This window comes from Notamacropus eugenii, chromosome 7 (genome assembly GCF_028372415.1).
Source record: "Notamacropus eugenii isolate mMacEug1 chromosome 7, mMacEug1.pri_v2, whole genome shotgun sequence".
NCBI lineage: Eukaryota > Metazoa > Chordata > Mammalia > Diprotodontia > Macropodidae > Notamacropus > Notamacropus eugenii.
Window position 1 is genome coordinate 155,468,537 of NC_092878.1, and position 19,142 is coordinate 155,487,678.

General features: G+C 39.8%; 1 protein-coding gene across 1 annotated transcript; it reads right to left on the reverse strand.

The window, feature by feature from the left end:
• Positions 1–315: 315 nt before the first annotated feature.
• Positions 316–17,224, reverse strand: AMTN (amelotin). Its single transcript, XM_072623088.1, has 8 exons — positions 17,171–17,224; positions 12,736–12,792; positions 11,726–11,812; positions 7,872–7,937; positions 6,433–6,522; positions 5,234–5,269; positions 3,716–3,742; positions 316–828 (listed from the first exon to the last, which is right to left on the reverse strand). The coding sequence occupies exons 1-8, from the start codon at positions 17,222–17,224 to the stop codon at positions 316–318; spliced, it is 930 nt and encodes a 309-aa protein (XP_072479189.1).
• Between the last annotated feature and the right edge of the window lie 1,918 nt (positions 17,225–19,142).

The following is a 19,142-nucleotide window of genomic DNA, read 5'->3' on the forward strand; positions in this document are numbered from 1 at the left end:
AAATAGAACATTATTTTTATGCAGATTAAAGGACAATTATTTGAAGCCTTTTCAACTGAGGCAAGATTTGGGGACAGTACAGAAGGGGGAAGGGCACCATTTATCAAATGTAGAGACATTTCAATACTCTTCTTTAACCACGTTCTAAACATGTTGAAATCTAATTAAGTAGAGTTCTATTACAGATACTATGGACTTTCATGAGATAATTGTGTTTCAGTTTTTGTTGCACATTACATAGTGGTTTTCATTCCCAGACTTAGATGACTATCCACTACAGTAATTCCCATAATGCACTGCAAGCTTGGCACCATCCTACATTGGCAGATGAGTGTCTCCTCTCAGTATTAACATGGTAGGACTGGTGGTAGAGTCGGGATCCTGGGGTGCTATCAGAGGAATCATCAGATTGCCTCCTGTTGGAGTCAGCTCTGAAGCAGAAGAAGGAAGCTCCCTGGTGTTATTGGGATTCACATCTGCCAAGGCAGAGAGATCGCCCAAGAATGTCTGTCTCATAGCTGTCTTTTTAGGGCCAAGGAGCATTTTACGGGTTTGGAAAAACCCACCGTTTGGTGCTTCGGTGGTGCTCCCCTCAGCTGTTCTTTGAATTCCATCTGGGATGGTAGCTTCAAATACATCATCTGGACCACTGGGAGTTGGGAACTGGCCTTCTGGGGCTCCCCAGAAGATGGGATTTCCTCCTGTTTGTCCTGCAGGAAGAGCTGTGTCCTGGGCATTAGCATTTATCTTTTCTTGGCCAGTTGGGAGCATGGCTCCGGTACCAAAAGGTTGGATGAGAAGTCCTGTGAAGATCTGTGGGGCCATTGGCTAAGAGAGGGAGAAGGGGGAGAGAGAGAGAGAGAGAGAGAGAGAGAGAGAGAGAGAGAGAGAGAGAGAGAGAGAGAGAGAGAGAGAGAGAGAGAGAATATTTTTAGGAATCTCTATTTGGTTGTACCAGAAGGTATTATCATTTTTGTGTTCTCAAGGGTTTGGCCTGGGAGCGGGGAGTATGGGTACAGAGAAAACAGCACAGCTATAGCCATTTTGATCCAGACTGTGCCTTGCTTACTTGAGCCCAGTCTAATGCTGATTTCATTGGACTTTCTGTTACAGTCCTATCTCCTTTACCATAACACAGTGAAAAAACCTCATAATTTAGAGAGCTGAAGCCTTGAGCTTGAACGCTCCTAACGGATGATGTTGGGTAAATCATACCTTCTTTGGGCTTCCGTTTCTTCATCTGCAAAATGAGGGTGTTGTACTAGATGACCTCTAACACTCCTTCTAGCTCTTAATCTACAATTCGGTTGCTAGAACTTTTGCCTACTAGGTTATCTTCCATTTACTCTGTATGTATCTTTTAGGTATCCATTTATTTACATTTTATCTCTCCCATTAGAACATAATCTACATCATTATAGGGTTGGTTTGTTTCTTCTTGGTATCCCTAACACTTGGGGCAGCTAGGTAGCAGAGTGGATAGAGCTCTGGGCTTAGAGTCAGGAAGACCTGAATTCAAATTTGACCTCTTACACTTATTAAGATATGGGACTCTGGGCAAACACTTAACTGTGTTTACCTTAGTTTCCTCCTCTTAAAATGAGCTGGAGAAGGAATGGCAAACCACTCCAGTATCTTTGCCAAGAAAACCCCAAATAGGATCACAAAGAATCAGACTCCTCTGAAAAAATGACTGAACATGCGTAACACTTAATGCAACACATGGAACAAAATAAATGCTTAATCAATGCTTGTTGATTGGTTGATTGGTGAGCATCCATAATCCAGAAGCCTCATTTCAAATAAAACATTATTTAACTTGCTGTCATCAAGCAAGAGGCTATAAGATCATAAGGTCATAGATTCTGAGCTAGTAAGAAACCTCAGAAGCCATCTAATCCAGACCCTTCACTTTACAGATGGCGAAACAGATTCAAGTAAGTTAAATAACTTGTCCAAGGTCACACAAGCACTAACTGTCCAAGCTACCTCAGGGTAGAAAAACATTCAATCATTTAATCAAATAGCATTTATTTAGGCATCTACTATGGCCAAGCATTCTGCTAACCACTTGGGATACAAAACATTAAAAAGTTTCTTCTCTCAAGGAACTGACATTTATTCTTACATCATCCATGTAACTACAGTTGACTCAGAAAAGATTTATTTATAATAAAATTTAGATGAAAAAGATTAAAGTAAACTAATAGGAAAAGCATAAATTTAAACAAGTTGTGTAATCCTCTTTTCTTCTGTGTTCCTAGGTTGCTTTCTTCTGACTCATTTTTCAGTGGCTTTGAAATATTTTGCTTGAAAAATTATTCCTGGGGCCATGACCACATGTACTTTCCTTGATTCCCTCAAAGAGTCCCCACTTTACCCAGTTCTAATCACCATAGTTTGCACAACTGAGATAAATCATGTCTACTGATGCAATCTATAGAAATGGAAGTGTGTTATGGATGGATTTCCTTTTGCAAGAAGGAATTTTACATGACATTTCATGAGATTTTCTGTGCAAACATGACTATATCACTGGGCTTAGTTTTATGCAGGGCAGCGGCCTCAACAACTGTGTCCTTTGAGGCAAATTTAAAATAGAGCAGAACGTGTTGGTAGAAGACCATTAAAGACGTGGCATCATTGCTCAGAAAATAAATAGCAATAACACTACCTGTGTTGCACTAGTAGTAGCAAATGACATGAACGATGATTGTTATTCATGGATGAATTTGATTATTATACCAAAATCTGGTAAATTTCAAGTCTAAAACCTCTTTTCCTCTTTCAATTGCATAAAAAAATATTCCTCCCACCTCTCATGCATTTTCCAGCAGCTAGGTGGGGCAGTGGTAGAGACTGGGCTTGGAATCAGCAAGACTTATCTTTCTGAATTCAAATTCAGTCTCAGACACTTGCTAGCTGCATGACCGCAGGTAAGGCACTTCATCCTGTTTGCCTCAGTTCCTCATCTATAAAATGATCTGGGAAAGTAAATGGCAAACAACTTTAGCATCTTTGCCAAGAAAAGCCCAAATGGGGTCATGAAGAGTTGAATATAACTGAAAACAACTCAGTGACAAAAACATTTACCTCAAGCCATCATTGAGCTACAATGCCTAGCACTTAATAAATATTTATCAACTTGATTCCTCTCTTTATTTGGCTTTATTGGACACCAACTAAACTGGCGTGGGTAAATATTTCTTGAAAGCTAGTTTTTGCCTTTTGGAGTATCAATAAGTCTGATTATTAGCCATCAATGACAAGTGTTCCATTGCCCCAGTCGATGGGTAATAGATCACTAATCTCAAAGGAATGTGAGAACAGTTATAACCATGGAGGTTGGTTTTTTTTTCTTCATGAAGATCTGTGCCAATAGAGTTAATCTCTCTACCAATGAATGCATGTATTGCTATCAAGGCTTTGCAAGAGTTCTTTAGTTTTTCTTTTGGAGTTTTCACTGCGCATTGATAAGTTTTATATGCAACTCAAACAATGTGAGGCTTCATTAAGCTTGTGGAATCACTATTGGAGCAGGATGAGAACATCTAAGTTCAGAGAAAGAGTAATTTAATAAGCCTACTGAGTTTTTAATGTTATTTATGGCTTACATTGGCATTCAGAGTCTATTACTTTAAATGTAAGACATATAAGGACACAATATAACATTGTTAAAGAAATGAAGAGAATTTGAAATATTTGATTATTTTACCAATTCTTCTGAGCTTAGTAAGGCACCCTAAAAACAAAACAATGAAACAAAGGCATTAAGTATGTTTTAATGCAGGTAAGACAAAATACATATGGTCTAACTTAAACAATATTTTCAGACTTTTACAAAGAAAGATTTCCTGTTCTCAGAATCTGTTTAACTTTTCTTGTTCCTAACACACAACTTATTGTGACTCCATCCAAAGGGCCCAGGAACACATCTGGAACTAATTCAGAAATCCAGGGTCAGATGAGCAGGAAGTGCTAGGTGGATTTGAATTTTAAGTCTTATTTTACTCTGATATTTTATTTTCTACCTTGTTGAATTCTAGTATTGAGATTAAGAATTATCATTCAAAAAGAATTCTTCACTGTTTGCATGTTATAGATCATTAAGAGAAACAGTTGAATATGAACATTTCTGGGTAAAATATAATTTAAAGAGAATAAGTTCAAGGCTAGGGGGAAAAAGCATACCACCAGATTACTGAGCATTATACAAATCCCATTGGAGGGTTGGGGGTGTCTCATCAATGCAGCACAAATAGTACAGAAGCCTTTATGGGGTTATTTAGGGTAAGAGTGATGGCTTTTTAAAACATCCACAGTATAGCCACACATACTTTATTTTATCTTTCAAGAATTCACAGCTTCATTTAGTGGGTACTTTCTATATGGACCCAGATTGCTAACCCTTCATGCCTTATTTGATGGTCTTTATGTGTTGCTGTGGCTCCAAATATTTATCAGTTGGTGAACATCTTCTGATGATGAAGTTGGTAGGACTGGTTTTCAGTTTAGAGCTAGTATAATAAGAGCTGACCTTTGGGCAGTAACTTAAGGGTTAAAATCTCTTGTACATCGCATTTCTCTAACCTAAAGAAGTAGTTGCTATTATTATCTCCATTTGACAGATAAAGACATCAAAGATGAAAGAAGTTAAGCGACTTGTCCAGGGTCACACAGCTAAGAAGTGTCTGAAGCAAGCTTCAAACTCGGGTCTTCATGATTCCAAGCCTAACACTCTATGCACTACGGTAACTCCTATCTACTTCAAGTCACCACTATACCTGCCTAACTGTGTGATGCATAGTCGGTCACCAGTCCCATAATCAGACTTCCTAACCTTTGCTCCCTGCCCCACAGAGGCTATGCCCATGCTGGTCTGAGGCATTAGAGTGAGAAGTTATTGGGCTTCTGCCCACCTTCTGAGGCCCAACAGCACCAGGTGTGCAGAAGTTCAGCTGGAGAAGGTGAGTCACCATCTGATACAATTTTGGAACCATAGCAACTCATAAAGAGTTCTCTTGCACCAAGGGGTTACACTGAGATTTGGGGAAAGACATTGTTTATATTATGATAATGGTAGGATGGGTAACCACAAAAATGAAAATCATGAGTATGTTATTTAACTAAGTAACTAAGAATGATCACCCAGGCAAATAATGATTCCCCGCCCCCCCCCCCCCCCCAAGACAGCTAAGTTATGAAGTAGAGATCTGAGAAATGATCATCTTACCTGGGTTCCAATTTGTGCTACAATTACAGGGAGCACCTAAAAATAAAGTGAATAATGCAGTAAAATTAGGATTACTTTTATTTTTAAGAGGAAACTAAAAATGAAGATGTTAACTTAAATATTACATTAAAATTTGCCTTTATTGATGTCCCCAGAGCTGACGCATAGAAGGCATTTGATATACTTGTTGACTTACTGATTTGGAACCTGTTCTCTCCCCCCCTGTCTTTCTCCCTGCTCATGTCTGCCACTACTCGTGCCTGAGAGCTTTCGAGTGGTTGGTTTGTCCATGAGTATTTCAAATGTGTAAGCTCTAGAGGAGAGGAGGGAAGAATGATGTTGGGCAGGCAGAGGCTCCTTAGTGGGGGACACCATTCATACATGCACAGTTAATGTAGTGATGCTATCCCAGAAACCTAGAGTAAAAACCAGTTTGCTCATGTGCTCCCCCTGGTGACCAGACAAATATTTGAAAGGCTTTTGTTCAGCCTTTTTTTCAGTGGTGTCTGACTCTGTGACCCCATTTGTGGTTTTCTTGGCAAAGATACTGGAACAGTTTGCCATTTCTAACTCCAGATCATTTTTACAAATGAGAAACCGAGGCAAACAGAGTTAAATGACTTGCCCAGGGTCACACAGCTAGGAAGTGTTTGAGGCCAGATTTGAACTCAGGAAGTTTAGTCTTCCTGACTCCAGGCCTGGTGCTCTATCCACTGCAGCGCCACCTAGCTGTCATTTGAAAGGTAACCATGTAGTAAAGGGATTACACTTTTTTTTTTTTGCTTGGGTTTGTACAAAGGACAGTATTAGGAGTAATGGGTGGAAGCTATGATTATTGATTTATTGATCTACTGAAAAAATTCCTGACAGCCAGAATGATCCCTCAGTGGAACTGTCTGCCTTGGTGGTTTCCCTCTCAACTTGAAATTTATAAGTAAATACTGTATCCTGTGTGTATGTGTGTGTGTGAGTATTTGTTCAGGAATGAGATGGACCTCTGGGGTCTCCTATAGCTCTAAGATATTCTTCAGTTCTAAGAGAGTTCCAATAGATAGGAAACATTTTGGTTCTAAAGATTTCTATGTATACTTTTAAAGAATCCTGATAAAATATTGTATTGTAGTGAGGAAAAGTGCTGTGGGTAAAACCTCCTCTCGTTCATCTAAAAATGAATTATTGGAGAAGAACATAGGACTTACTTGTGGAGATACTTGCTGTGGGGTATTTGCATCTGTCAAGGTCATTGGGATTATTTGGATGCTAGGTACTAGTCCTGCAGCTGGATTTATCTGTAGGATAGTAAATTCCAGTTAATAAATGTCCATTTGGAAAATACATGCTTTTCATGTAGAACTTGTTTAATGAAAGGATTAGGTATAGAATGGGAAGTGAAAAAAGACCCATTTAATCATTTAGCGAAATCAGTGAAAATCAAGGCTCTCCATCAAATTTAGCGTGGGATCCTAGATAATTGACTCTTCATTCTTTGCAATAACATCAACAGCTTCTGGTATTTACCTTCCTTCCTTCCTTCCTTCCATCCATCCGTCCTTCCTTACTTCCTTCCTCCCTTCCTTCCATCTTTCCTTCCTTCCTTCCCTCCTTCCTTCCTTCCTCCTTCTCTCTCTCTCTTTCTTTCTTTTCTCTTCTTTCCCTATCTTACCTAGGCTGAAAGTATAGTTCCCACTTACAGTCCAATCTCATGGCTTATTAGCACAAAATCTTTGACCTGCTCCCTTTCCAATCTTGGCTTGTTCAGCTCTTCTTAGGCAGTAGGGAGCCTTGATACTCTCCTCAACCCCCACTTAGTGAGGACACTGGATCTGCTTTAGCCCCCTTGCAGCTCAGAACTCTCAAGTTCAAGTGATTCATCAGCCTGAACCTCTCCAGTAGCAGAGTTTTCAAGTTTTCATGAACCACCGTGCTTGGCATCTACTTCCTTTTTGACAGAAATCTGATCTAGGTATAAGTATTCTTACAAAAGTTCTATAGGATGGAGTAGCACAGTCTCTTAGTTTGAGTTGCTTGTGACTGTCCAGAGGAAAAGAATGAATGACAGATCTTAACTGGGGAAGGAATTGTCATGTCGATGATGTTAGAGTGAATGATGGGGATTGACTTTTAGGTACCGTACCACTGGTCATTGTTGTTTTGTCAGAGGTCAGGACAGTGGTTGTGGTGGTGGCAGAAGTACTGGTTGTTATTATGTATATCAGAACTGCAAAACATCTGGCCTGCCGAAGGATTTTGGGTGGCTTGTGAAAAATGTAGAGGATGTAAAACAGGCCTGTACCACATACGGCCTGCCAATGGATGTTGAGTGGCCCATGAAAAATGTATCTTTTGTGGGCTGCCCAATATCCATTGGAGAGCCATATGTTGCACAGGCCTGATGTATATGTATGTATATTTGGGGGTCTGTAGTGGAGGGTGCAACATTGGGACTGAGGAGGAATAGTCTAGAGAACAAATTTCATTCTTTCAAGAGATTTTCTACGAGAAAATCCTTTATGTTACTTATTTGAATTCTTGGACAGTCTTTCTCTTCACATTTCATCTGTTCTTTCATCTTAATATTAAAAAATTAATAATAGATTCAAGACTAACTACAAGTGAATGAATATAAAGAGACACTCACCAGTTGCATGTCTGTCCCCAGAGAGAACATTTGTGTCAGCGGTATTTGGCCCAAAGCAGGAAAGAGCTGAAAAATGTGGAAAATGGTACATGAAAGAAAAAAGCAACAAGTTTCATCGTAGCTTCAACTGTGCATCCTTTCAAACAACCTATGTCTTATGTAATTAAAATAAAAAGACAAATTTCATCATCAGGATCTCCTAATAGCTTCTGAAAATGATAGTGTCATAGATTTAGATCTGAACGTGACACCAGAAGCCCTTCGCTTATGGACATGTAAACTCAGACAAAGATCAGTTAAGTGACTTAACCAGCATCTCATAGCTAGTAAATATTTGAGGTGGGATTTGAACCTAGTCCTGTGTCCTCTCCTCCACACCACATTGTGTTTCTCACTTAATGTAGTGGGAAAAAAACCAAGTAATAAGCCAATTAATATGTTATTAAGAGCCTCCTATATACCTCTTATATATCTAGGTGCTGGAGATACAAGGACAAAGAACAAAAAGTAGCTATTCCTAAGGATTTTATATTCTAACAGAAAAAAAACATGGGTGTTTATTTGTATAGATACACATGTATGTATACAAGTATGTGTATGTTAATGTTGAATCATCAATATGTAGCATATGTTCTGGGCCACTCTTTCACCTCACAAGGGCATTTACAAGCTGGGTCCTCAGAAAGGGGCCAATCCAACCCCTCAAGGTTCTAGCCTAATCTCTCTAAATCTATTGCTGTTTTTTTGTCTTTTGTTCTCAAAGAGGACCAGTGACATCAGGAGGGTGATGACTTGCAAGTGAATTGGATTTAAGTGAGGTCGTCATCAGCCTTACTTCTCCAGGGTCATCTGAGTCCAGTGGCAAGACACAGATCAGGACAACTGGGGATGACCTCAGACTGGACTTTTTAACCTAAGATCTTTCCCAGGTTTCAATTTGTCTGAGACAACACCCATTCATTGATTTAAGGCTAGGCTAAGAAATGAGGCAAAAGATGGCCTAGTTTGCCTACTTGAAAATCAGTCTGAGAGGGGAAGACTCTCGGGGATTTTGACCAGAAAAAGAAACGTTTGCTTTTTAAACTCCCCTTGAGCCATCAAAACCTAAACAATGACCAAGTGAAGCTTGGGCTGGAACCTATCATGAGCTAACCAGGGAAAGCCTCAACTGGTATGCTTCCCTCCATGATTTTAAGTTGATATCAACTTAATAAACTAGACTTAATTTGTTTTTAGAAATGAGTGTTTTACTAAGGTCTTATAGTTAGAAAGGTTGGTAGAAAAAACTTTCTCCAAAATCTGTGATACCCTCTTCCAAATGTGCACTCAAAGTTCAGGAGAAAGTATCATCAAACTTAGCTAGAACGCATGGTGAAGGGGTAATTCAAAACTCCTGGTTGCTGAAAATCCCTTTGTGATGTAGTATGCATGTGTAGCTTCTCGACTGGGCTCTTTACAGTGCTGAAGCTAGCTTTTCTTAGTGTGTCTGGTTTTTCTTCATCTCACAAAGTAGATGAGGGATGCTGCTAAGAGTAGGATGCCAATGATCCTCCAAAGTTCACGAGGTCAGGGGGAGTGAGGGAGAAAACCAAGTCCTCCAAGGTCAAGGTGGACACAAGAGATCATCTTTTCCTTCCCAAGTGATTCCTTCTTAGGGGTTTGGCTGGAAACTTCTGCCCTAAGTTGTCACACTTGAATCTCTAGGTTCTGAACTCATCTGATAATTATGGTTTACCTAGGAAGTATAGTTTAGAAAGAATAACTGCATTTTCTGAATTAATTGAGATTTCCTTCCTGTGCTACTTCACTTTAGTTCATTCAGTACATTCTGAGGGCTTTCCTTGTACTTGAAATAATCTCTTCTGACAAAAATTTTGGAATCTTTTCAGTTACTTTAAGTTGGATGGGTTGATTTGATTGAGTAATCAACCTACATCTTTATAAATATAAAGTTAATCAATACAAATATTTATAAAGGCATTAAATATAAGGTGGAGGCAGCTAGAGGGTATAGTGAGTAGATAGCATGCTGGACCTGGAATCAAGAAGACTCATCTTCTTAAGTTCAAATCTGACCTCAGATACTTGCTAGCTGTGTGATCCTGGGCAAGTCACTCAACTCTATTTGCCTCAGTTGCCTCATCTGTAAAAATGAACTGGAGAATAAAACAGCAAACCATTCCAGTATATTTGTCAAGAAAACCCCCAGTGAGGTCATAAAGACATGATTGAAAAATGACTAAATGATAACAACAATAAATATAAGGTAGTTTGAGAGGAAGGACGTTAGCAGTTGGGGGAATCCAGAAAAACTTCATGCAAAAGATGACAATTCAGCTGTGCCTTAAAGGAAGACAGAGACTAGTGGTTGAAGTAAGGAAATAATGCATTCTGTGCCTTGGAATGGCCAATTCAAAGGCCTGGAGAGAGGGATGAATTAGAGAGAAGACTGGTTTGGCTGGGCTGAAGAAGTGAGAGAGGAGGTAATGTACAACAAGGCTGGGAAGACAGGGTTGGTCTGGATGTGTAGGACTTGAAAAGCCATCAGAGAGGTTTATATTTTGTCCTAGAAGCCTGGAAGCCTCTTGGGTTGATCGTGTAGGAGAGTCATATCAGCAGAATTGCTTTAAGAAAACTTGGTTTGGAGCAGTCTGTCCCTTGGACACAAAGTCTCCATTGGGCAGATCGCTCAGCAGTATTTTCTCTTCTTTGCAGTTCAGCTCTATTGTCAGGACCACTTCATTCTTGAATCCATAGCAGGCTCTTTTCTTTGCTGCCAGAAGTTCTGTTCCTTGAAGTTGTTTCCAGCCTTAGATGCTGCCTATCTTTGACCATATGTCTGCAGAGTGTGTTTCTCTGTTCCCCAAATAACTTTGTGACCATCACACAATGCCATGGCATATGAAGGATGGGAAGGAGAGAAAAAAGATCCCTGTTCCCTCCCATGGAGTGAAGAACAATTATCTTTCATGGGCTATGTTCTACTATGAATGTTGCTTCTTATGTTGACTGACTGAAGAGCTTAGCAAGCTGGCTTTTTAAACAAGAGAAAAGGGTGATCTGCTGCCCATCCATGACGAGCGCCCCTCTATCTCCATCTGGGAGATTTCACAGAGAGGAGGAGAGGACAACAGAGTGTTCATACCTTGTTAACACATTCACACCTCGCCTTCTCTACTTCCTATTCCTTTATTTCCTGTCTTACATTTAAAATTCATCATTTTATTTTCTGTGATTGTATCAATAACTGGGAGAAATCAGTTTTTCTAGAAAATCATTTTCTCATTCTTACATTTATATGTACACATATAAGGAGCATGTAAGTTACCTGAGGATAGAAATTGTCCAGTTTCCTTTTGGTTTCTCTCTAGTGCAATGCCTGGCATGAAGTTGAACTGAATTGAATTGGCAGCATACCTCATTCCTTCCCTTTAGTCCACCACCTCTCTGCCATGAAGAGGGTGTACTTTGCTGTCAGTCCTGCCCTTTTCCACGTCTGTCCAGCCCATGCACAAGATCTTGTTTCAACCACCCCTGGTTTTAACAAATTTTGTTTGCTCCTTTCCAAAGCTTATGTTGCTGCCATTGAATCTCACTTTTCGTGATCCCATTTGGAGTTCTTTAGGCACAGATTCTACAGTGGTTTGCCATTTCCTCCTCTAGCTCATTTTACAGATGAGGAAACTGAGGCAAACGTGGTTCAGTGACTTGCCCAGGATCACACCACTAGTAAAGCTGAAGCCATATTTGAACTCAGGAAGATGAGTCTTCCTGACTCCAGACCTGGTGCTCTATCCACTGTCACCTAGGTATGTCGAGAAAGGCTGTTATAGGTTATTGTATAGATTATTTGCCTGGTTTGGCTGCTGTGGGGTAAGCAATGCTGACTGATCCAGAACCAGGTTTGCAGGAGGAAGTCCCATGCCAGGAACAAACTGCTGCTATGGTAACACATGTTGGATGAGTCAGCAGAAGAATGTAGTTCAGGTTTTGTCTCTGCTTATACTCAGGGGGCAATGGGGTTTTACTAAATGAACAAATGTGTGTGTGCCCAGGAGACAGAAAACACGTGTGCTGGAGCAACCTTTTACACAGACAGATGGAATCCATGTCTGGAGAGATGGGAATAGAGAAACTGAACCTTGGGGGTCCCTGGCTTTGTCTCTCTTCATGCTGTCTGGATCTCTCCTCTTTTGTGTACACAATTCTCTCTCAAGGTGCTTTGTTGAGTAGGGGAAGCCTTTAGGTGGATTGTCATATTTTCACTGATTTCTATAAGAATCATACCAAGTGATGCTGTATCAACAACCACAACAAAGGCATTTATTAAGTCCTTCCTATGTGCCAGGAACAGAGGACTGAAATCAGTATCAGGGTCAAGCCAATAAGGTTTCTGATTTTGCTATTGATTCTTTCAGTTCCCTCTACCTTAGGTCTGGAGGTAAGGGGAAGTTTCCTTTTCTAGCCAAAATTGCTACTTGCCCTGGGTGCCAAAATTTGCAGTCAGAGCTCTGACGGGTCTCTAGAGGAATCAAGAAGTTTATTGCTTTGATGTGTAGAAGACAGAAAGTTGTGGGAGAAAGGACCATATCCGCTCAGTGGTCAAGGACGAGCCAGGGAAACCCTCAATGTCTATAATAGACTTTGGGGGTGAAATAAATCAATCTAGTCTATTACCAAAAGGAGATATTAAGACAAATTTAGCCTCCCTATTTTTGGTACAGGTGCACCAAATTTCCAATGGTCCATTTTAATACTGTCCTTCATCCCTTTGGCTTTTAGAAATGGCTTAGATTGTGGGGATAGGACAATTAAGGACACACCATGAGTGACATCCCCTGCCAAAGTCCCTTTTGGACAATACCTGTGCTTGCTGTTGACCAAGGCCTTGTACTGGATACATCCTCATTAGCTGTAGTATCTGGAAAAAGGAAGACTTGCTGAGTTTTACATAGTGTTTTTCTTCTAAGACCTCAACACAGTTTCTCATATATCATAATTTCTTTCACAATCTACTTGTGAGATGAGGGAAAGGAAGCTATTTATGTATTGAACTTTATAGTATGAAAAATTGTTATATGGTATGTAATGAGTAAATCAGAGGTGAAGTTAGGATGCCTGACTGTCAGGCCCCTGCTACATTTGTTAGACCACCTCTACACACACTAAGGCAAGTATTTTTATTGAACCAGTGTGTTCACATTTATTATATTATGTATTATATTACTAAGCACATCATCTCGAACACTATATATTCAATAAACTCAAGAAGCTTGCTTTCACCTGCAGGGTCAAATATAAGTCCTCTGTTTAGGGTTCAGAGTTCATTGTAATCAGTCTCTTTCCACCTTTCTAGTTTTCTTACACCTTATTTTTCAGTTGTTCAGTTGTTTGAGACTCTGTGTCCTCATTTTGGGGTTTTCTTGGCAAAGATACTAGAGTAGTTACCCATTTTCTTCTCCGGCTCATGCTTTACAGATGAGTAAATTGAGGCAAACAGAGTTAAGTGATTTGCCCAGGAACACAGTTAGTGTCTGGGGCTACATTTGAACTCAGGTCTTCCTGATTTCAGGACCGGTGCTTTATCTACTATGCCACTTAGCTGTTCTGTTCATTGGTATAGGCTTCCTAGGTAAAACAGATACCTTATAGAATCTGACAAAACAGATAAGAAAAGATCCTAGACAGAAATTTGGCTTGTATTAAAGATGTGAAAACATTCTTTTTATCTCTCTGACCTTTATAGCAGAAAGAAGCCTACTGTCAAATTTTATCTTGGCACCTAGGTGGCCCAATGAATAGAGCTCTAGACGCGAGTCCAGATCTTGTCTTAGACACTAGCTGTGTTACCTTGAGCAAACCACTGAACCTTTGTTTAACTCAGCTTCTTTATGTGCAAAATGGGTATACTAATAGTACCTACCTCCCAAAGTTGTTGTGAGAGTCCAATGAGATAATTTTTGTAAAGTGTTTTGTCAACCTTAAAGTGCTGTATAAATGCTAGCTATTGTTGTTGTGAGGGTCAAATGAGGTATTTGTAAAGTGTTTTGCTAACCTTTAATTGCTACATAAACTCTTTTGTGGTTGTTCAGTCATTTTTCAGTCATGTTCAACTCTTTGGGACCCCATTTGGGGTTTTCTTGGCAAAGATACTGGAGTGTTTTGCCATTTTCTTCTCCAGCACATTTTTGTGCTGAAAACTGAGGAAACTAAGGCAAACAGGGTTAAATGACTCACCCAGGGTCACACAGCTAGGAAGTGTCTGAGGTCACATTTGAACTCAGGTCTTCTTGACTCCAGGTTTGGAGCTCTATGCACTCTTGGGCCCCCTAGCTGCCTTTTGTAAATGCTAGCCATCACTATTAATGAAATCAAGCCCAGTTACAGCCAGAGTCAGTTTCCTCATTAGTAAAACAAAAGAATTAATTGGATTAGATAATGTCTAAGGTTTTTTCACACTGACATTCTATAGCACAGTTATAGGTGCTTGTTAGAATTTACCCCACTCTCAGTTTATTTTCATTTTTCAGGTTCCCCTCTAGCTGCCTTCCAGATAGAATGAGTCACAGAATCAGAGTTTGAGAACTGGAGTTGACCTCAGGGTCCCTCTACTCCAGCCCCACTGGTAAGATCTCTGAGAAGGGCTGATCCAGCCTCTGCTTGAAGACTAGAGTTTTTGAAATATGGGCTAATTCCCATTGATGTGGCTGTGTCAATGTCACCTTGGGAGATGAATCTTGTACTATACTTGTACTTGTACTTGGGGCTGCTATATGCCTGGATAGACTGTGTCCTTAAGACACGAAGCCTCAAAGCATGAGAACTCTTCACCTTTTGAGTCAATCCATTCCACTTGGGGACAGCTTGAATTGTTAGGAAACTTTTCCTGATATGATTTCTAAATTAGTCTCTTTGTAATTTCTACTCATTCCTCATAATTCTACTCTTTGAGGCCTAACTGAACAAGTCTGTTCTTTTCTCTCCATGTGAATTCTTAAAGCACATGTAGATACTATCATGTCTCTACCTTCACCCCCAAACCTCCATGTTCTCTTCTCCAGACTAAACATGCTCAGTGACTTCAACCCATTGTCATGAGAAACAAGCTTAATGGTCTTCAACATCATGGTTTTGTCCTCCGCTGAATGCTCTTCTGATTTTCTATGTCCTTCCAAAACTATAGTGCCCCAAATCAAACTCAGTGCTGCAACCCTATGGGGTAGGAACAATGTTCTAACTCTTTCCCCCATGTATATTAGGTTAGTTTTCCCTTAAAAATGTATTGAAGCCTTTCTCCAGTCTTATCTGGCTCAGTGGTTTACTAGCACACCATGATGAGCCATTGTATACAATGTCCGTGATGAACTCCAGCTTCTCTCTCATGTCTGGTAGATCATGATGGAGAACTCAGGCAAGGATGCTTCATCCAGCTGCATCAGCTGTATCAACTCAAAGCCTATCCTGGCTGGATAGCTTTTACCTTCTCTGACTTAAGAAATCTCTTTTTATTCCAGAGTCTAACCTGTCAGGAGACTGTCCTTAGGTCCAGCTTTGATCATATCCAATGAATGTTGCTATGTTGTCTCCTTTGTGTCATTTTCTTTAATGAACTTGCCTATATATTTATTATTGATTCTTTGAATCACCAGTTCTTTAGGATTAAATTATTTAGTCTACGTTCTTCAGAACAACCATTTCTATCCATGCTTCCTGATTTTATACATGCGAAGTGAATTATTTTTGACTGTTGCAAAGCATTTATCTTTATTGAATTTCACCTAATTAGATTCAATCCAATGATCTTTCCTGTCAAGATCCTTCTGCATCCTGTTTCTGTCTCCAGTGTTTGCTCCTCCTCCTAGCTCAGTTTTGAATGACGCCATAACACCATAGACTTAGACCTGGAAAGGACCTTAGACATATCCTGGTGTCCTCTCTTATAGATTGTGTCCTCTCTCAGAGTTGGAGCTATGCCTTATTTGTCTGTTTATTTTCCTCAGGACCCAGCATAGTGCACAGGCCCCACAGGAATATGTATTTTATATAGTTGGTATCTAATAATATTTATTCAATAAAGGAATGGTTTCATTGGGGTTCCCACTGTCCCCCCAAATCTGCCATACCAATCTGTCCAGTGCTTGAAATTCTGCCATAAACATTGCATTCCTTTTTTGATTGACATAATGTCTCATTAAAATGCAGTCACTTCTGGAAGAATGACATATTGGCCTATTATCTAGCATTAGCATTATTCCATGAATTAGTTTATCACCAGCAATCCTAGAAAGCAAAAGCATCACTCTAAGGGAATTGGACTAAAGGACCAATGACTTTTGATGGCGAAGGGAGAAAATGAATAGATGAATTTGGTTGCTAGAAGAAGTCTAGCTGCAGTGGTGGAGGGAGGGAATGATGGGAAAAACAGTCAAGGGGTTGTATGAGGATACTAGCATGACTCTACTAGCCTATAATTAGAAAATTTGCCACCCAACTCAAACACCACAAGGTGCCCTCTCAAATAGACTTCATAAGTCATGATGTGAAAATAATACAATTAAGACAAATTCAGTGGAGCAGGAGGGGAAATTAATCACTACTATGGCTCACATAATTGATGGAAGAGTAAATATGTCTACTGGACCCTGGGGTGGCAAGAAACAAAGGATGCCAAAAGATGCAGGCCATGTTCCAGGCACAATGGTGGCCAAGGGACAGGCTCGCTTACTTTTCTTCAAAAGGGTAGTAGCTATCCTTATACACTGTTTAAACTTTGCTTCCCCCAGGTCACCTTGAGATAGTGCCCAGCAACATGCCTTAGGTGTTATCAAACCAAGAGAAATGGTGGCCTTTGCAAAAGAGCAGTGGTTCAGAGCCATTGCTTTAGGCCTAGTTCCTGCCCAGCCATGTTTTTTCTTGTTTTGAATTCCTTTGGGTTCCATTTTTCTGTCACAGAGATATCCCTTCTCCCCTCAAATAATATGATTGAGCTTGTGCCATGTTCCTGAGTCACATAACTTCACATCTTAAGGACACAAAGGTCCATCCAGGCATATAGCAGTCCAACATCTTTCAGTACAAGTTTCATCTCCTAAGGTGATGTTGATACAATAGTAACAATGGAAATAAGCCCATATTTCAATAACTCTAGTTATCCAGCATCTACCATGTCTGCCAGTATTTTCTACAGGCAAATCAGTCACATTTCCCAGGACTTTTATTCCACCATTCCTCTTATATTTTCTTTTCCAAGCTGAATCAGTTGAAAATAAGAATTAGAAAAAAACCCCCGCTGTACTTACTGGAAATGCTTGAATTGTCCCTAGAAGACCAAAAAGAAGAACTGCTGTTTTCATGTTTCAAATTTGTACCTAAAAAAATAAATAAAATTAAATTGTTACTATTTATCCCTTACTCTTTTGCTCTTTCAAATAATATACCATTAAAAAACATCTTGTTTTGGTATGAGACAAATCCTTTTACCTCTCTGTTCCTCAGCAAGACTATGCAGAAGGAATGAGCTGAGTCTTATTGATTTCCTTAGTTTTCTCTCGTTTTGCCCTTTGAGTTGTCATTGATTGTGGAAGGAATTTAAGCACAATTTCAAGAGACTCAATACCAAAAGACCAATCAGGACCCAGCAGTCTATATGAAATCATTTGGTTTCACCCATTCCCCAACATTTCATTAGGTGGGCTATTAGGTGCAGACAGCATGATGTCACCTGGTGTCTGCCAGGTCGAAAAGAGAATGTTTCATGATAGTTTGCCTAATTAAGTTAAGAAAAGGAAAAAAAAGCTATGATCTAAGTGTGGCAGTGTTTGGAGTTGGAGGAAAACTATTCCTCTTTAGTTGGTTTCTGAACATTTTATGGGGGAATTATTCTTTTCCAATTCCTTCCTTCAGCCAGTCCTAGAAAGCACATGACAGTCACCTTTGTTAACAGGTATATTCGGGGGAAATGGTACAGTGACTTTGACAGGAGAGAAGGATGGAGGCAATAAGTTTTCCTAAGACATTTACCTGCCTTAGGAGGAAGCATCTTCTTTACTTACTCTCTTGACTTGTTTCCACCTCTTAAATCTGCTAATCTGTGACTCTATCTTTTGCCCAACGTGACATAGCTTACTTTGGGGAAAGGCTGGATTCAGCTTTTGCTATACTTTGGAAAATTTGTTGATAATTGATAAGATTCTCTCTCATTTAACTCAGGAGCCCCCAGCTGGGGAGGGGAAGTGCAAAAATTTCCTTCCATCCCAACCATCAGACATCTATTTTCTCTGTCTCTTCCTTCCTTTTTATTTCTTTCTCTTACTCTGCTAGGCTTGGCTCCCCTTCCCTCTGCATTTCTCTTCACAAATAGCAAAGCATACAACCCAAAAGAGTTAGAATTGATTCTTTACCTTGCCAATATTAGCACTAATTAAAAAGAGGGTATTTATAAATTAAAAGAATGGGAAAACTGGATTATCTTTCTGTCACCTCAGACAGAAAGAGAGGAGAGAGACAGAGCTTCTCTCATTCAGTCCTTGTTTGAGTTCTCTGTCAGGGGAAGTTCATCACTGATCATACATACATGCCTCTTGTTCTGGCTTCAGGTACCCCATCTCTGCAGGAAAAGGTGGTGGTGATAAAGGTGGAAGCACTAACTCTCAGAGAGTAGATTACCTGCTTTCTACTCTCTCTCTCTCTCTCTCTCTCTCTCTCTCTCTCTCTCTCTCTCTCTCTCTCTCTCTCTCTCTCTCTCTCCCATTTCATCTCCTCACCCTCACTTGTACTACCCCCAGTCAATTGTACATTCAACATCTTTTCTAAGCACCTTGTCCAGTTGCGTTTATCTCTCCTGCGATAGCTTCTCCTTGGGCAAGAGAAAATGATGCCATATATTTTTGAGGCAATGTCTTTAGGAAATTCAGACACATAGGCATAGGAGAATTTTTTTCTCTCCACAGAAATTTGTCTCCAAATGCATGGCATATAAGCCAAACAAATATGGACTGAATTTCCTGTCAAGAGGAGAACAGTCGTTTATTATTATGAGTTATCAGGAACTGTGTTGGGGAGGATATGGCATATCCTTTAGAGTTCAGTTAATTGCATGAGAAGCAATTTTAATAGAGGATTGGAATGGTCCAGGGAATATTTTCTGAGAACACAGGAGAGATCTTTGTTATACCAGTATTTTGATTTTTAATATGACTTTTTGATTGTTCTACTAGAGGTAAAAGGACTAATTTATTGGAAATTTAAAAAAACTATCTGAAAAATTACATT

What these genes read in the sequence shown, in the direction of transcription:
- AMTN (XM_072623088.1), bottom strand. Translation starts at nt 17,224, where the DNA reads ATGAAAACAGCAGTTCTTCTTTTTGGTCTTCTAGGGACAATTCAAGCA. An exon ending in GGACAATTCAAGCATTTCCA is followed by an intron (nt 12,793 to 17,170) that starts GTAAGTACAGCG and finishes TCCTTTTTCCAG; the next exon opens with ATACTACAGCTAATGAGGAT. An exon ending in TACTAAGCTCAGAAGAATTG is followed by an intron (nt 829 to 3,715) that starts GTAAAATAATCA and finishes TCCCTCTCTTAG; the next exon opens with CCAATGGCCCCACAGATCTT.